Source organism: Heterodontus francisci, chromosome 5 (assembly GCF_036365525.1).
Source record: "Heterodontus francisci isolate sHetFra1 chromosome 5, sHetFra1.hap1, whole genome shotgun sequence".
Classification (NCBI taxonomy): Eukaryota; Metazoa; Chordata; class Chondrichthyes; order Heterodontiformes; family Heterodontidae; genus Heterodontus; species Heterodontus francisci.
The window spans coordinates 122,764,734-122,782,156 of NC_090375.1; the positions used below are offsets into that span (position 1 = coordinate 122,764,734).

The 17,423-nt window shown below is 41.7% G+C and overlaps 1 protein-coding gene across 10 annotated transcripts in view; it reads left to right on the forward strand.

The window, feature by feature from the left end:
- Positions 1-17,423, forward strand: part of LOC137370030 (ATP-binding cassette sub-family C member 9-like) — a 363,176-nt gene that overhangs the window by 296,520 nt on the left and 49,233 nt on the right. For all 10 annotated transcript variants that reach the window (XM_068032031.1, XM_068032023.1, XM_068032028.1 and 7 more), the window contains 6 exons: positions 4,433-4,722; positions 4,879-4,993; positions 5,171-5,273; positions 5,795-5,983; positions 11,343-11,538; positions 11,781-11,894. In XM_068032031.1, the coding sequence (XP_067888132.1) occupies positions 4,433-4,722; positions 4,879-4,993; positions 5,171-5,273; positions 5,795-5,983; positions 11,343-11,538; positions 11,781-11,894 (1,007 nt within the window). The remainder of the gene's footprint in view (positions 1-4,432; positions 4,723-4,878; positions 4,994-5,170; positions 5,274-5,794; positions 5,984-11,342; positions 11,539-11,780; positions 11,895-17,423) is intronic.

A 17,423-nucleotide genomic window follows, 5' to 3' on the forward strand; every position in this document is an offset into this window, starting at 1 on the left:
TTCTGGGCCTGACAATATCCTGGCCATAGTGCTGAAGACGTGCTCCAGAGCTAACCGCGCCTCTAACCAAGCTGTTCCAGTACGACTACAACACTAGCATCTACTCGACAAAGTGGAAGATTTCCCAGATATGTCCTGTCCATAAAAAACAGGACTAATTCAATCTGGTCAATTACTGCCCGTTAGTCTACTATCAGTCATCAGAAAATTGATGGACGACATTGCCAACAGTGTTATCAAGCAGCACTTACTCACCAATAACCTGCTCACCTTTGCTCAGTTTGACTTCTGCCAGGTCTTCACAGCTCCAGACCTCATTGCAGCCTTGGTCCAAACATGGAGAAAACAGCTGAATGCCAGAGGTGAGGGGAGAGTGACTGCCCTTGATATCAAGGCAGCATTTGACTGAGTGTGGCATGAAGGAGCCCAAGTAAAATTGAAGTCAATGAAAATCGGAGGAAAACTCTGCTTGCTGGAGTCATATGTTGTGTAGAGGACATAAAGAGGTTGCAGATCGATATAGATGGGTTGTGAGTGGGCAAAAATCTGGCAGATGGAGTATGAGGTGAGAAAATGTGAAGTTGTTCACTTTGGCAGGAAGAATAAAAGAGCTGCGTATTACTTAAACAGAGAATGACTATGGAATTCCAAGGTGCAGAGGGATCTAGGTGTTCTAGTGCATGAGTCACAAAAGGTTAGTATACAGGTACAGCAAGTTATAAAGAAGGCTAATGGAATGCTATCCTTTATTACGAGAGGAATTGAAAATAAAAGTAACGATGTTATGCTTCAGTTATACAGGGCATTGGTGAGACCACATCTCGAATACTGTGTGCAGTTTTGGTCTCCTTATGTAAGGAAGGATGTAAATGCATTGGAGGTGATTCAGAGGAGGTTTACTAGATTGATACCTGGAATGAGCGGGTTGTCTTATGAAGAAAGGTTGGACAGACTGGGCTTGTTTTCACTGGAATTTAGAAGAGTGAGGGGAGACTTGATTGAAGTATAGAAGGTCCTGAATGATCTTGACACGGTGGATGTGAAAATGATGTTTCCTCTTGTGGGAGAGTCCAGAACTAGGGGGCACTGTTTTAAAATTAGGGGTCGCCCTTTTAGGACAGAGATGAGGAGAAATTTTTTCTCTCAGAGGGTTGTGCGACTTTGGAATTCTCTGCCTCAGAAGTTGGTGGAGACGGGGTCATTGAATATTTTTAAGGCGGAGGCAGATAAATTCTTGTTAGGCAAGGGAATTAAAGGTTATTGGGGGTAGATGGGAGTGTGGAATTCGAAACACAAAAAGATCAGCCATGATCTTGTTGAATGGCGGAGCAGGCTCAACGGACCGAATGGCCTACTTCTGCTCCTAATTCGTATGTTCATATGTATACCTAGCACAATGGAATATGGTTATGCTTGTTGGAGGATAATCATCCAGCCCCAGGACATTACTGCAGGAATTCCTTGGAGCAGTGTCCTAAACCCAACCATCTTCAATGACTTTCCGTCCATCATAAGTTCAGAAGTAGGGATGTTCGCTGATGATAATACAGTTTTCAGTTCTATTTGCAACTCCTCAGATAATGAAACCGTCCATGTCCGCATGCAGCAACACCTGGACAACATTCAGGCTTGGGCTGACAAATGGCAAGTAACATTTACACCATGTAAATGCCATGCAATGTCCATTTCCAACAAGAGAGAGTCTAATCACCTCCCCTTGACATTCAATGGCATTACCATCACCGAATGCCTCACCCTCAACATCTTTGGGGTCACCATTGACCAGAAACTTAAGTGGATCAGCCACTTAAATACTGTGGCTCCAAGAGCAAGTCAGAGGTTGGGTATTCTATGGCAAGTGACTCAACTCCTGACTCCCCAAAGCCATTCCACCATCTACAAGGCACAAGTCAGTACTGATATGTAATACTGTCCACTTGCCTGGATGGGTGCTGCTTCAACAACTCTCAAGAAGCTCAACACCATGCAGGATGAAGCAGGACTTGATTGGTATCCCATTCACCAGCTTAAACATTCACTCCCTCTACCACCAGTGCACACCATGGCAGCAGTGTATACCATCTACAAGATGCACTGCAGCAATTCGCCAAGGCTTCTTCAACAGCACCTCCCAAACCCGTGACCTCTTCCACCTAGATGGCCAAGGGCAACAGGCGCATGACAACAGTACCACCTGCAAGTTCCCCTCCAAGTCACACACTGGAAATACATTGCCATTCTTTTATTGCCACTGTATCAAAATCCTGGAAATCGCTAACGGCACTGAGGGAGTATCAACATCATACAGACTGCAGAAGTTCAAGAAATTAGTTCACCGCCACCTTCTCAAGGGCAGTTAGTGATGGCATGCCAGAAAGGCCCATGAATGATTACAGGAAATAAAACAGCTTCTCCTGTCTATCCACATAACTTTAATCCCTGATCCCTTGACCATTATTGTAAATCCATCCCTTACCCTCTCCATAGTCTTCACACCCTTCTTAAATTGCGATATCCAAAAATGGACACGGTACTCCAGCTGGGCCAAACTAGTTTTTTATACAGGATCATCATTTTCACTGGCTGCGAAATTTGATAAGACCCAAAAATGGGTTCAGGAGTCGTGATGCACAATTAACCTGTGCCTGTTGCATCCAATGTCGGAAGCTTGCAAACTTCATGCAGCCTGATAAAGATAAAGAAAGACTGACTCGCATTTTTATAGCACCTTTCATGACCACTGGATGTCTCAAAGCACTTTACAGCCAATGAGGTACTTTTGAAATGCAGTCACTGTTGTAATGTAGGAATGCATGCTCATTTAAATGATTGTAGCGTGCGCCTAGGCGTAAGTGTGCTGTTGAGTGGCAGTATGCCTGAGTAGGGGGCACACATTATAAGAGGCTCGCACCACTTAAAGATAGCCTGTGCTACTTAAAGGCAGTCTGCTCCTCTTAAATGCGAGGTGCAATCTGGCTGGAGCAGGTACTGGAATTGGTTACAGAAGAGTGTGAGGAAGGAGAACACTGAATTATAACGTAACAGGGAAGAGAGCAGGGACCAAAATTTTCTGTTACTGCGCTGAAAGTCTTGGTCAATGAGATGGAGAGGAAGGAGAGATGTCATGTATCCTCAGAGGGCCAGTATCCAGTATTTTATGGGCCACCAAATGAGATCATTGAACTTTCTTTGCCATTGTAGCTATGACCTGGTCACAAAACACCTGGCATTGACCTCGCCTGTGATGTCGTCCCTTTGACAGCAGAGTTGTTGCCTGCGGGGGTGGAGGGGTGCAGTGCGGAAATAGAAATCTAGCGATTTCATCATTCTGTCACCACTCCACAATGCCAATTTTATGCCCAAATGGCAGGTTAAAATTCTATCCCAATGTGCTAAGAGCTGAGGAGCCAAGTAAAGTCAAGTAGGGTGATAAATGAGAAAAGATTTTGTGCAGGATGTGGTGGTGTTTTGGTTGAGTTGGAGTTTATGCAGGGTGGTAAAGGCATTGAAAAGTCAAATCCCAAGGTGACAATATTTCTGTCAAGAGGAGACAATAAGTGAGGCCAGGGCCGGGATTTTATGGCCTGCTGAATCTAGTGCCAATCAGGCACTTAAGTGCACAGTGGCGGGCCTTCCACAGGATCAAGGACCCTGGCGCCAGAAGTCACGCCCTTGGAGAGCTGCTGGCCAATCAGAGGGTCGCAGCTCTTCCACTGAGCAGCGTCAACGTGGCAGCTGCTGCCAGAGGAGCACCTACCAGAGGCTCAGGAGTGGCGCTGGACCAGGGCCACAGGTAGGTCAGGGCGGGAGGGCTCTCGTGCAATGGGGATCGCAGGGAAGTGGGTTGTAGGGGGGTCATGAGAAAGGACAGAGGGTGGCTCTCAGCGGGTCCCCACATTCCCGATGGCGACTCCCTTGTTCAGGCACTAAGTACCTTCTAACAAGGGACCGTGACCGCTCCCCCCCAACCCCTCCCCCAAGGAGCTGGGAAGCAGTACTATGCTTCCTGCACGGCAACAGGGCAGCCCGCCGCACGGCTAATTGCGACAGCAGTGGGATGATACCCTTAATTTACTATTAATTGCCCAGTTAAAGGCCTCAATTGGCAGCGGGATGGAAAGGCCGTTCACAGGTCTTCCCACCCCGGACTAAATTTTGGCGGAGGCAGGATGGTGGCAGGAACACCAACCCCCACCCACCATCATCCCATTGATTTTATACTCTCCCCACCTCCAAACTTGCCATGGGGGAGAGCATAAAATCCTCCCCAGGTATTTTTCCATGGGAAACCATAACCATCCACTCTCACACCATTACATGGCCAGTTACAGAACAGCATTGCTGGAGTCAAAGCAAATATTTCGAAATTGTGTGTATGTAGTTACCTTTTTTTTTCCAGAAGTTAAAAATGTGTGAAATTGTGTTTTAATAGATGACCATAAAGAAGAAATGGAAACCGAAGTTGAATTGGTAGATGAAGTTTCAAAAATGGAGAAAAAAACTGATGATAACCTGAATGGAAAACTGATACAAGAAGAGGAAAAAGAAGAAGGATCCATATCCTTAAAAATCTACTGGCTGTATGCGCGCGCCATTGGCCTTTTCTTTTTCTTTTTTTTACTGCTCGCTGTGTTAGCAAAGCAAAGCTTTCTGGTAGCTGTTGATTTTTGGCTAGCAAAGTGGACGTCTGCAGGGAACCATTCAGAGACTACTGCAACTCAGGTCTGCTTTCAAAATCTTTTTGTCTTTTTTCCAAAAGTTCTTTTGTAACCCTAGCTCTGCCACTAAATGTTAAACCAGTGTTAGTACTTAAATTTGTTACTAAATATCCTTTCACTTAATCACCTTTATTCTTTTGTGTTTCTTGTATATCCTTAGTATAAAAATGATGTGGAAAGTGCCATTTTGAATCATTACCTCTGTGGATATATTGGGCTGGCTTGTGGAGGAATGTTATGTGCTTTATTCAGTTCCGTTACACATGTCATTTCAGGTTTGTATGTTCTTGCACTGACAATTGAACTTAACACAAGAATAAGTTGTAGTTTAACTAAACAAGAGTGTGTATGTATTTCTTTTGCAGTTCTTTAAAATTGTTCTTACTTAAACTAATGTAATTTAGATGCATTGAAGGTTTATAGTGGTTTCTTTATTTTTTTCTATATTGAAGGTATCCGTGCTTCAAAATATCTCTTCACAAACATGCTTCAAAACATTACAACTCTTCCATTAAGATTCTTTGAAACCACACCCGTTGGAAGAATTCTAAACAGGTATGAATCTTGAAAAGTTACATTAATTATATAGGCCATTTCCAGACAATCATATTTTCTTAAATTATTATAGAGTAGCATGACAGACAGTGCAGCATTAGAAACATTAGAAAGTTGTAATTATAGTGGAAAGTGAGACTGAAGTGTTGTATGAATAGCTAACCAGAAATGTAGGCCATGTCTGCACTTAAGATACATAGCCGCAAGCAACCTGGGATAATTACTATGACCATGGAGGGACATGATGTGGCTGTTCACTTAAAATTCAATATGCCTTTTCATTCCAAATCTTATTTTAGATGGATTTTGAACTTGAATAAATAATGTATTTTTTATATTAGAGATATATACAGTGATCTTAACAGGCTGTTGGTGGAAAACAGATCACCTGCAATTCGGATGGCATTTTGGATTACTGCCAAATGCAAATCAAGTGCACTATGAGTCTTTGTTGATGGTTTAAGTAAACATCTAAATATACATTAGTGCACAAATTCATTTGGATCCTTGTTTATTTTCAGGTTTTCATCTGATTTCAAGATCATAGATGATCAAATTCCCTCAAACTTGGAGCGACTTATGTGGCACATTATGATGTGTTTCAGTGCCATTCTGATCAATATTATTGTGACTCCATTTTTTATTCTTCCAGTTATTCCGTTACTTGCTGTCTACTATTTTCTTCAAATGTATTTCAGATCTTCCTCCAGGTAATTTTCTTGCAAGTATCCTACAGTTTGACTGATTGGCAATATTTGTGTTCAGCCTTTTTTCTTTTGCTTTAGTGGAAATGGGCAGCAGTCATTTGTGCAGTTTCTGAAAAGCATAATGACCATAGTCTTAAATCTGTTAATTAGTTGTATTCTTATCCTGTTAACGTTTAGAAATTGGAAGGGGGAGCATGATTCTGGTTCAATTAGTCTTCACTGTCACTGTTTTCTAAATGCAGTTCATGGCACTGAATTACCCCCATTAATGTGGCTCAGGATCTTTGACGTACATCATAGTGAGTTGGCAATGCTCAGTGCCATGATCCTGCACTTAGCGCTACTGGATGAGACTACTATTTTGTGACCAGTAAACATCACAAGTAATGCCAATTAATGTTAATCTGTAATGTATAACCATTGGAAAACTAACATGGCATTTATAAGGTTAATCAATCACATTTAACAAATGTTCTTTTGACCCTATTGCCCATGCCTGTGAAATTAAAATGCAGGGCAGATCATTTTTACACTTAGGAATTTCAGGAATTTTCTCCAAGCAGCGGCTGGGCATTTTGGCCTGATTTTGAAAAGCAGTCCTGTTTTAATTTTGATCTAGCTTGGGCCGCAAACAACCAAGAATGTAAGGTTTTTAATATATTTTTTCAAATAAAAACTGTCTTGAGTGGTGCACTGATAATCAGTTAAGGCTAGACTGACATTCTAAAGAAACTAGTAGATGAAACCAGAAAGAATAAGATAGTAGAAAAGTCAGCAATCAGTTACTCAGTTATTTTGTGGCCTGCACTTGTTTGAAGCTGTTTTGTGAAATTTGATGACTGCAATCACATTCTACAGTGCTGGTACAGTACTAAAAATATCCAGATGAATCCAGTATTGTGCATAGCAAAAGTTACAAATAGCAATGCTGTGCTGACCTTTTGAGGATAAAACAGTTGTCACTACTTTTGATATTCAATGAAATCTTCCTTTTTTAACTTTTCCTTTTGCACTCTTCTAATTTTCTTTCTTCCTGCCTGTCCTGAAAGTGGTGATTCACCCTGGATATGGTCCAGTTAGCCTTTGGTGTAAACTTAATGAGTTTTGACAGGCAATTCAACCATGCTTTGGAAGCATTCATCACATTTGTATGTAATTCTGACCTCATACTCCAGCAGGAATCACTGGATTGCAATCAGTAATGATAACCTTCACTGAATTTTTCCCCACACTCTCTCCCTTACATCTAGCCAGGAATGAGGTTGAGGGTAACACCTAAGCATAAAAAGGATTTGCTCACTTTAAAATTAGTATATGCCAATTTTTTTGGCTGATGTAAATGCCAGCATTCACATGTCTCAATCACTTTCTCAATTGGGACAATATCGGGTGTAGGAAAGGAAGGAGCACTGGTACAGATAGTTGATTCATCTCTAATAGTCAGTTTCTGAGTTAGCTGTCAGCCTGGGCTCTTTGGTAATACTCTTATCTCTAAGAATGTCCTGAATTTGTCCCACTTAAGAGGCTTGAGCATATTATCCAGGCTGCCACTTCAGTGGAGTATAGCACTTTCAGAAGTAGTGGGCTGGATTTTAAGGAGCCCTCGACATCTGGATCCATGGTGGGGGAGTGCCTGAAGAGCTTACCATGAACCTCGACGCCGGTAGGGCCCAGCCCGATCATCCCGGCAGCGGTGAGGCACCATGGCGGCCTCCCCACCGCTGGGCGAGGAGACCATAATTTGAATATTTAAATCAATTAAAATAATTAATTTAAATAAACTTATGTCACCTCATGGTATCCCACTGCAATCTTCGGCCCGGCGGTCGGCGCTCCTGCGCCTTCGGATCCCCATCCGGGAAGACGAGGTGCAACGCTGGTGGGGAGGGGGAGGAGGTAAGTATATCAGTGCGGGAGGGCGAGGGGGGTCAAATTAACGTCATGGGTGTAGGGGATGGTGGGAAGGGTTGTAGTTTAAAGTTTGTGCAGTTTGTGGGGGGCGGGCAAGGTCAGATGGTAAAGGTGTTTTTGGGGGGGGAAGGGCAAATTAATTTAATTGTTATTGGGGGGGTGGGAGAGGGGCAAAAGAGATAAATTTATTTGATTTAGTTAACTCTTTCTTTAAATATTTAACTACGCAGGTAGGGCTAACAGCCCTTTAAAAATGGTGTCAGTGCCTGTGCACAGGCCGCTGATGCCATTGCCGAGGACGGACAGCCTGCCCCCTCCACGTGATTGGGGGTTGGGGGGCGGCCCGCCCCGGCTATTTAAATGAGCCACCGCACTTGGAAACGGGGTGGGAGCTCTTTGGCACGCGGGCCGCCATTTTTTTGCCCGCCGCTGAAATCAGCGGCGGGGGCTTATAAAATTCAGCCCAGTGTCTTTCAAATGAGATATACAAATTGACTGTCGTATTTCCTTACATTATGGCATGACTATGCTCAAAAGCCTTTTGGGATGGCTTGAGGTTATGAAAAATGTTACATAAGTACAAGTTCTTTCTTAATACAGGAACATGATTCTGGCAGCACTATCCCCTACTATCCTCCAACTCAAAATTCGGGCAGCATGGTTTTTCCATCCCCTCTCCCTCGGATTCTGGTACCTCTCTCATTCCCCTGGTTTTGGCTCCACTGTCCCTGTAACTTGAGAATGGGCAACTGTCACAGTCAGAGAAATGGTGGTTGTTGCGTAGTAGCTTATGGTGGATGGCACTGGTGATGCTTGACTAGCTGCAGGCCGGTTTGCTGGCTTCTTGTACACAACTCACTATCTGAAGTTTGTGAATGGGTGGCTTCTGGTGTCCGATGTGTTAATGATAGCCAACTGGCTGGCTGCTATTTGCGAATGGAGTTAGGTCGCAGAACAACCATGATCTCGTTGAATAACAGAACAGGCTCGAAGGGATAAAATCCTGTTCCTTTTTATGTTCCTTCCTATGATTGGGAGGCTTCTGCTAATTTATGATCATGGTTGGCTTCTGCTCATGATGACTTGCTGCCTTGCTGTGGTTTGGTGGCAGCTGTTGGTCGATGGGTTACTTCTTGTTGTAAGTAGGTTATAATAGGTAACTTCTGGTGGCTGGCTACTGTTGAACGCTGATTGACTTCTGGTTGCAGGTGGTGGTCGCCTGACCTTTCGGCTCTGTATGGTCAACTGCTCAATAGATAAATCCAGCTATCAGGAGACCATGCAGCTATCCTGTATCTACCTTTCATAACTGAAGGTATCAGGTACAGCCCCCTTTTGAAGGACTGCTTGAATCTATACTTCTCACATATTTTGGTACTGATTCCAGAAGTCAGTGACTCTCTATGTTACGTCCTGGCATCTATCGTAACTTTGTTTTTTTTTCTGCTGATGCTCTCTAGTTTTCCTATTACTATCTAGCTCAAATCACATATCCACCAAACAATCTATTCCTTTCATAACTTGAAAAACTTTAATCATGTCACATCAAAATCTACATTTCTCCAGTGAAAATCCCCAGTTTCCCAATCTTATAGTTAAGAGCCCTAAGCTAGGTATCATTCTAGTAGTCCTTGATTTTTGATATAACTGAAAAACAACAACTTTCAAAATTTTAACGACTTTACTGCCACATTTGTTCAAAATCATCTTTTTATAGTCATTTTATTTTTCCATCTATTAGCAGATTTTTTAAAACTTTGTGTTATTCTTTTGGCAGTTATTTTCTTTAATGTATGCACAGCAAAGTATTCCTATATATATAAGAACAAAATCTACTGTAAAATCCATAGAATAAAGTGACAAAAATCAAGCCTTTTCTGGGGAGCATGAGTTAACACCGCTGTCGGGAAGAAATCCCCTGTATGATTATTAGTATGCACACTTATATACTAGCCACTGCATCAATGTTCCTAGGTTAGGAATATGGAGCTTGGTTATGGAGTGAAACTTTTTCTTTTAAAACCACAGAATGGTAGTATGTGGCTTAATTAATGAAATTACTTATATTGAGTTAGCCTCCGTCACTTGCTGAAAGCCAGTGCAAAAATACCATTGGTTTGAATGTAGGTCACCTGCTTTTAGCCAAGGAACAGTGTGATGTGTGGAAGAAATTAAACCCCTCTTCCAGTTATATGGATATTTTACTTGCGCTGGATAGTCAGTACGCTATTATCAATATAACAGCAGCACTTGTTGGTATTAAAGCTACCCCATTAGCCTCTTTCATGATTGCTTTTATTTGCTGAGTCTTTTGGCAAGGTGTTTTGTATAGATTGTCTACAAATTCACCATCAGAGATTACATTAACATGGCAAAACTATTGTCATTGTACCAGCAAAATTCACTGCTGAGACCAATAAAATTTAAGGATTTTTCAGCTGACACTAATCTCATCTAAAAAACCCAGCTGTAAGTGGTGTTGCAATGGATTTGACACTGGCCTTTCATTTCTTCAGACCTGACTCAAAACCAGAATAGACTGATGGAATGAAATCTCTTCTGTTTGTTGACTATAGGAGGGTGAATTTGGTCTACGCCAGTAGTGTGAATGATATATATAGCAAGTCCTTAGCCCTCTTAAATTGCACTGAATTTTCTTTTGTGTTGACTTGAATGAAAGGAAAATCAGACAGGGTTGTAAAAAAGGGAATGCAGACTCACTATGAGTGCACTTCATGCTACTGATGCAAACCAATTTTACTATATTTGCTATATTAGATGAGTTTAGGTAAGCTGAATATAGCTCCTAATGTACAAGGGTCCACAACACAATCCAACTTGGATGGGTTACAGGATGATGAGTGTGGGAAATGGAAAAATACAACACAAAGATGTTCTTCTGAGGTTGCGAATGACACACACTATTGTGGCACAGTAGAGGAGGCTTTACTCTGCATCTAACTGTTCTTGGAGAGCTCAAAGCTAAATCCTGAAATAGAAACTGTTCTGAACAATAATGACCCTCACCTTGATGAGTACAAAAAGTCATTTAAAAAAGGCTGCATTTTTTTTGAATCTGTTGTTAAAATATTATCAAGTTATTTGTTCTTAATTGTAAATTATTGATTTCCGTTCTGTAATTTTTGATATCCCTTAAATTGCCCGTAGGAATTTGTTCATAGAGTTTGACACCTAGCAGAGAAAGGGCATTTTGGAAAAATAAGACTTTTATGTTAAAAACAAAAATGAAAAACTTCCTGTCAATGTCAACAATATCTGGAGTGAAGTTAGTTGTATGTATCTGGTTTCCCATTGAACTTGAAATAACCTTCAAAGTCTTTTAATGGAACAAAAAGCAAGTGTAGTAGATGGATTCAGCAATAATAAATGTAAGATGTAAAGGCAGTAGCATTTGTAAAATGGATATTAATTGTGATCTTAATCATTATAGAGAACTTCAGCGGTTGGACAGCATCACCAAATCACCTGTGTTTGCACATTTTTCGGAGACCCTCGGAGGTCTGGCAACTATCAGAGCGTATAGACGTGAAGAAAAGTTCTTTCAACAAATCATGAACAAAATTGACCATAACACTGTTGCTTATTTATATCTGAACACTGTGAACAGGTGGCTGGGAATACGACTGGTTAGTTTTCAACTGAACTATATATTTTAATGATTTTTGAGAGATATTCTTTATTTTCGGTAGTTGTGATAAAGTCCATATGGATCTTATAGAAAGAATACTCGAAAGCATTATATTAGAAGGTAAAGTTGAAATTTTAAACTGTGGTTCCCAATAGATCCAACTGCTAATATCATTAAGCTTCTTGAAGCCTGACTTTGGATGCTGAAGTGTATAATTCTAATGTCAATTCTATTTTTCAGGATTTAATTGGAACGAGTTTTGTTTTTGCTTCAGCGTTCTGCTCATTATTGGCAGCAACACTGGGCTACCTGCAAGCTGGACTCGTAGGCCTTGCCATTTTATATGCCTTAAAGGTACAGAAGAGAAAGCAAATGATAATTTTGGATGGTAGTCTGTTTACAAAGTTAATTCTGCCAATATTGTACAAAACCTGGTGTATGATTTCAGTTCATTTTTGCCAGCCATACAATGAAGCCATTTGGCATTTCAGGCAATGTCTTGCTTTTAAAAACAAATCCTATGTAATACAAAAGCAAAATGGCGCAGATGCTAGGAATCTGAAATAAAACCAGAAAATGCTAGAGCTGCTCAGCAGATAAAGCAGGCATCTGTGAAGAGCACAACAGAGTTAACGTTTCAGGTTGATGGCCTTGTGTCAGAACTGATAAAAGGTAATTGACCTGAAACTTTAACATTGGCTGGAATTTTACGCCCCCTTGCCCCCAGGAGCGGGCTCAAGGCAGAGGAGGACTTAAAATTGTGTGGGAAGCGGGGGTGCAGTTCCTGTCATCTTCCTGCCCCCGCTGCAATTTTATGAGTAGCAGCGGAGGTGACAAATGTCCTGCCCGCCCCAGGCAAATTAAGGCCATTAAGTAAACAATTAATTGCCACTGAAGGGCCTCCTCCTGCTACCCCTGGTATATTACCAGGGGTGCACAGGTGGTTCAGTAGCTTAGAAGGCCGCCCAGTGAAACGTGGTGGCCTCCTTGTGGGCTGTAGGATGGCCCTCCTGATAGGCTCAAGCCGTCCCCACTGGAGTACCTCCCCTCCCCCTCTCCAGTGACCTCCAGTCCGCCTTGCCAGGACCCAGCCAATTGTCACCAGTGTGGCCCCAAACACTTAGCTGCATTCCAGGGCCACATCCCTGTAGCCAGTCCCAGCAGTGGCAACCATTCCCGGTGGTGCTGCAGGGACTGAAGAGCTGCCAGCCCACTGTTTGGCCAGCAGCTCTTGTAGATGGGACTTCCTGCCTCAGAGGGATGGAAGATCTGCCTGAGGCCAATTAAGGGCCTGGGCCACATAAAATCACAGCGTAGTTTCCAGGCCCAGCGTGGGCGGGCTCACCACCGACTTTTTCTGCCGCTGGGTGAGGCCTCCAGCCCGATGTAATCTTCTGGCCTCTCTTTCTTCGCAGATGCTGCCTGACCAGCTGAGTATTTCCAGCATTTTCTGTTCTTATTTTAAAATCCCACATGATTCTGACTTCGGCTATATGAACCTCCAAAATCTATTTCCCTCTTTATCTTTGCTGCATCAAATTATTTTCAGGTGCAAGAAAGTTATAATATGGTGTTATAACCTAGGTGGAGGAATGCACTGTCTTTTCTCACTCCACTTCTCAACAGGTCACTACATATATTTAAATGTTTACCCTGTAACCAATATGGTCAATCATAGACTCTATTCTTTATCCCAGAATAAAATCCACCAACCAGGTTTCTTTAATAAACAACAAAATTATCAGTTTATTATAAAACAAGACATAACCAGTAACAAAGCAAAGCATTAACACACAGAGTGAAATATGAAAGTTCCCTTTTACCTTAGCCCTTCACACACACACACACGCACACACCTGTTAACTGAGAAAATAGAGATTTTCTCTTCTAAGCTCTGTTACAAAAAAAGACTACTTTGGCCAAATACTTGCTAATTCTTGAAGAAAAAGAGAAGAAATGGAAAGATGTCAGTTGTCCCTTTTTGGTTTGGCGTCCCAAATATGCATAGACGGCTGTCACTAGGATCTTTCCATGAGGGGTTTCTGGCAGGCTTTCCAGGAGAAATTTAGCATCAGTTTTTCTATTTAGAGTCATAGAGAGATACAGCACGAAACAGGCCCTTCGGCCCACCGAGTCCGCGCCGACCATCAACCACCCATTTATACTAATCCTACATTAATCCCATTTCCCTCTCACATCCCCAACTTCCCTCAATTCTCCTACCACCTACCTACACTAGGGGCAATTTTATTTTTACAATGGCCAATTTACCTATCAACCCACAAGCCTTTGGCATGTGGGAGGAAATTGGAGCACCCGGAGGAAACCCACGCAGTCACAGGGAGAACTTGCAAACTCTGCACGGACAGTACCCGGAACCGAACCCGGGTCGCTGGAGCTGTGAGGCTGCAGTGCTAACCACTGTGCCACCCTTGCCCTTGATTCTCAGGAAGTTCTCAAAGAGATGTAAGAGGGTGCTGATAGTGACTGCTCTCTAGGCTGGTTTTCTCCAACTGCCTCAAAGCAGTTCACACCCCAACAAGCTGTCCAAAGTGAAACCAAAAACAATATCAAGAGTCAAGCCTTCTGATTCCTGTAAATCCTGACCTGTCATTTTTCTGTAAACACCTCCCCCAAGTCAAAAAGCCCCTGCTGAGTATTTATATGAAGACAGATGACTTCCAGTAAATATTGTTTTCAAACAAGACCTCCCAGAGTCCTATCAATGACCCCAGTAAAAAAAAAGATCCATGGAATCCTTTTCAAAAACTCTTCAAGAAAGACTCATCCGTGGCTCACTCAGGAAATTAAGGAGAGTATTAGACTAAAAGAAGAGGCTTACAATATTGCAAAAAATAGTAGCAATTCTGAGGATTGGAAGTTTTTTAGAAACCAGCAAAGAGCCACCAAAATGTTGATAAAAAAGAAAATGATAGAATGAGAGTAAACTAGCCAGCAATATAAAAACAGATTGTAAGAGCTTTTATAAGTACATAAAAAGGAAGAGAGTAGCTAAAGTAGACGTTCGTCACTTAAAGGCAGAGTCAGGAGAAATCATCATGGGGAATGAGGAAATGGCGAGGCCATTTTGTGTCTGTCTTCACAGTGGAAGACACAAGTTCCATACCAGAAATAGGCAGTAACCTAGGGGCTAAAAATAGTTAGGAAATTAAGGATATTGATATCAGCCAAGAAAAAGTATTGGAGAAACTTGAGGGACTAAAATCTGACAAGTCCCCGGGACCAGATGGCCTACATCCTAGGGTTCTAAAAGAGATAGCTGCAGAGATAGTGGCTGCGCTGGCTATGGTTGTCCAGAATTCCTTAGATTCAGGAATGGTCCCGTCAGATTGGAAGTTGGCAAATGTTACACTGCTTTTCAAGAAAGGAGGTAGAGAGAAAACAGGGAACTACAGGCCAGTTAGCCTAACGTCAGTCATTGGGAAGATGCTGGAAATTATTATTAAAGAAGTCTTAACATTGCACTAGGAAAAGCATAGTATGATTAGAACAAGTCAGCATGGTACTTGACAAATTTATTAGAGTTTTTTGACGATGTAACTAGTAGGATAGATAAAGGGGCACCAGGAGATGTAGTATACCTGGATTTTCAAAAGGCATTCGATAAGGTGCCACATAAAAGATTAATAGGCAAGATAAGGGCTCAAGGTGTTAGGCGTAATATATTAGCATGGATAGAAGATTGGTTAACAGACAGGAAGCAGAGAGTGGGCATAAATAGGGCATTTTCAAGTTGACAGGCAGTGAATGGTGGAGTGCCGCAAGGATCAGTGCTGGGGCCTCAGCTATTTACACTCTATACTAATGACTTGGATGAAGAGACAGAGTAATGTATCTAAGTTTGTGATGATAGAAAGCTCGGTAGAATGGTAAGCTGCGGGGAGGATGTAGAGAGGCTGCAAAGAGATCCAGACAGGTTAAGTGAGTGGGCAATGAGATGGCAAATGGAGTATAATGTAGGGAAGTGTGAAGTTGTTCACTTTGGTCATAAAAATAGAAAAGCACAATATTTTTTAAAAGGTGTAAAACTGGTAGGTGTTGATGTTCAGAGAGACTCGTGGGTACTCGTACAAGGAACGCACTAAGTTAACATGCAGGTGCAGCAGGCTATTAGGAAGACAAATGGCATGTTGGCCTTTATTGCAAGGGGATTGGAGTACAGGACTAAGGAAGTCTTACTAAAATTGTACAGGGCTTTGCTGAGACCAGACCTGGAATACTGTGTGCAGTTTTGGTCTCCATATTTAAGAAATGATATACTTGCACTGGAGGCAGTGCAGCAAAGGTTTACGAGATTGGTCCATGGGAAGAGCGGGTGATGAGTGGCTGAGTAAATTGGGCCTATATTCTCTTGAGTTTAGAAGAATGAGAGACGATTTAATTGAGACATACAAGATTCTGAAAGGGCTTGATATGGTAGAAGCTGAGTGATTGTTCTCAATGATCAGGGAATCTAGAACATGGGGACACAGTCTCAGGATAAGGGGCCAATCATTCAGGACTGAGATGAGGAGAAATTACTACATTCAAAGGGTTGTGAATCTTTGGAATTCTCTACCCATGAGGGCTGTAGATGCTCCATCATTGAATACATTTTGGTCTCACAGGAAACCAAGGGATATGGGGAGCGGGCAGGAAAGTGGAATTGAAGCCCAAGATCAGCAATGATCATATTGAATGTTGGAACAGGCTCGATATGCCATATGGTCTACTTCTGGTCCTATTTCTTGTGTTCTTGAGTTCTTGTGTTCTTTTCCATTTTCCCAAATAAAACAATGTTCATAATTCTAAAATACATGAGTCTTTTTTAAAAAAAAGCAAACAAAAAATATGGAAGCACCATCATAACAATGGATATGATATGGACAGATAACAAAATCAGCCTCATTGGTAGAATTGTTACTAAGATTATAATTTGACTGGCGGACAATACAAAAGGAACATTTTAACATGTTGTTCTCGCAAAACTACTATAAGATCTCATTTTCCTGTACCAATGCAATGAAGTTCTGCTATGACAAGGCCATTTTTAGCACATTGAGTTATGTAATTCTTTTAAATTCCCATTCCCTCCCCACTAGAAATGCCCATTTAGTCCTTGAGCTTATATATTTTGATTTTACTTACCCACATAGTAGATTATTTCAATGTTCAATATCCTTTGATTAAAAAAAAATTCCATGGTTGCTTCTAAATTTACTTTTCACTAATTTAAATTTCATTCAGAACTGTTGAACCTAAGCTGTCCAATCTTTCCTCATAGGTCACATCCTTTACAGTAAAAATAAGGATTTTTGTTCTTTGTATCCTCTCATATATTTGTGTCACTTAGAGTCATAATGGCACAGAAGGAGGTCATTCGGCCCAATGAGTCCATGCTGGATCTCTGCAGAGCAATCAATCAGTCCCATTCCCCAGCTCTATCCCCATAGTCTTGTAATTTATTTCACTCAAGTGCCCATCCAATTTCCTCCGCTTCCATCACCCTCATATGCAGCGAGTTCCAGGTCGTCACCGCTCGCTGTGTAAAAAAAGTTCTTCCTCATAACCCCCTGCATCTATTGAGCAAAACTTTAAATCTGTGTCCCCTAGTCCTTGTACCATCAGTTAATAGGAATAGCTTTTCTTTGTCTACCCTATCCAAACCTGTCAGAATCTTGTACACCTCAATAAAATCTCCCCTCAATCTCTTTTGTTGCAACAAACTCCTTCCAAATTGTTAATAAATGCAGTACAGAACCTTACGGACAAGGTTTAATCCTGTTCTGTGTTGAGTTAGCTGATCTGTGGTGATAGGGATGCTACAATAATCTGCCAGGTTATCACTAATAGAATTAATTTGAAAGTTAGAAGACTTTTTTC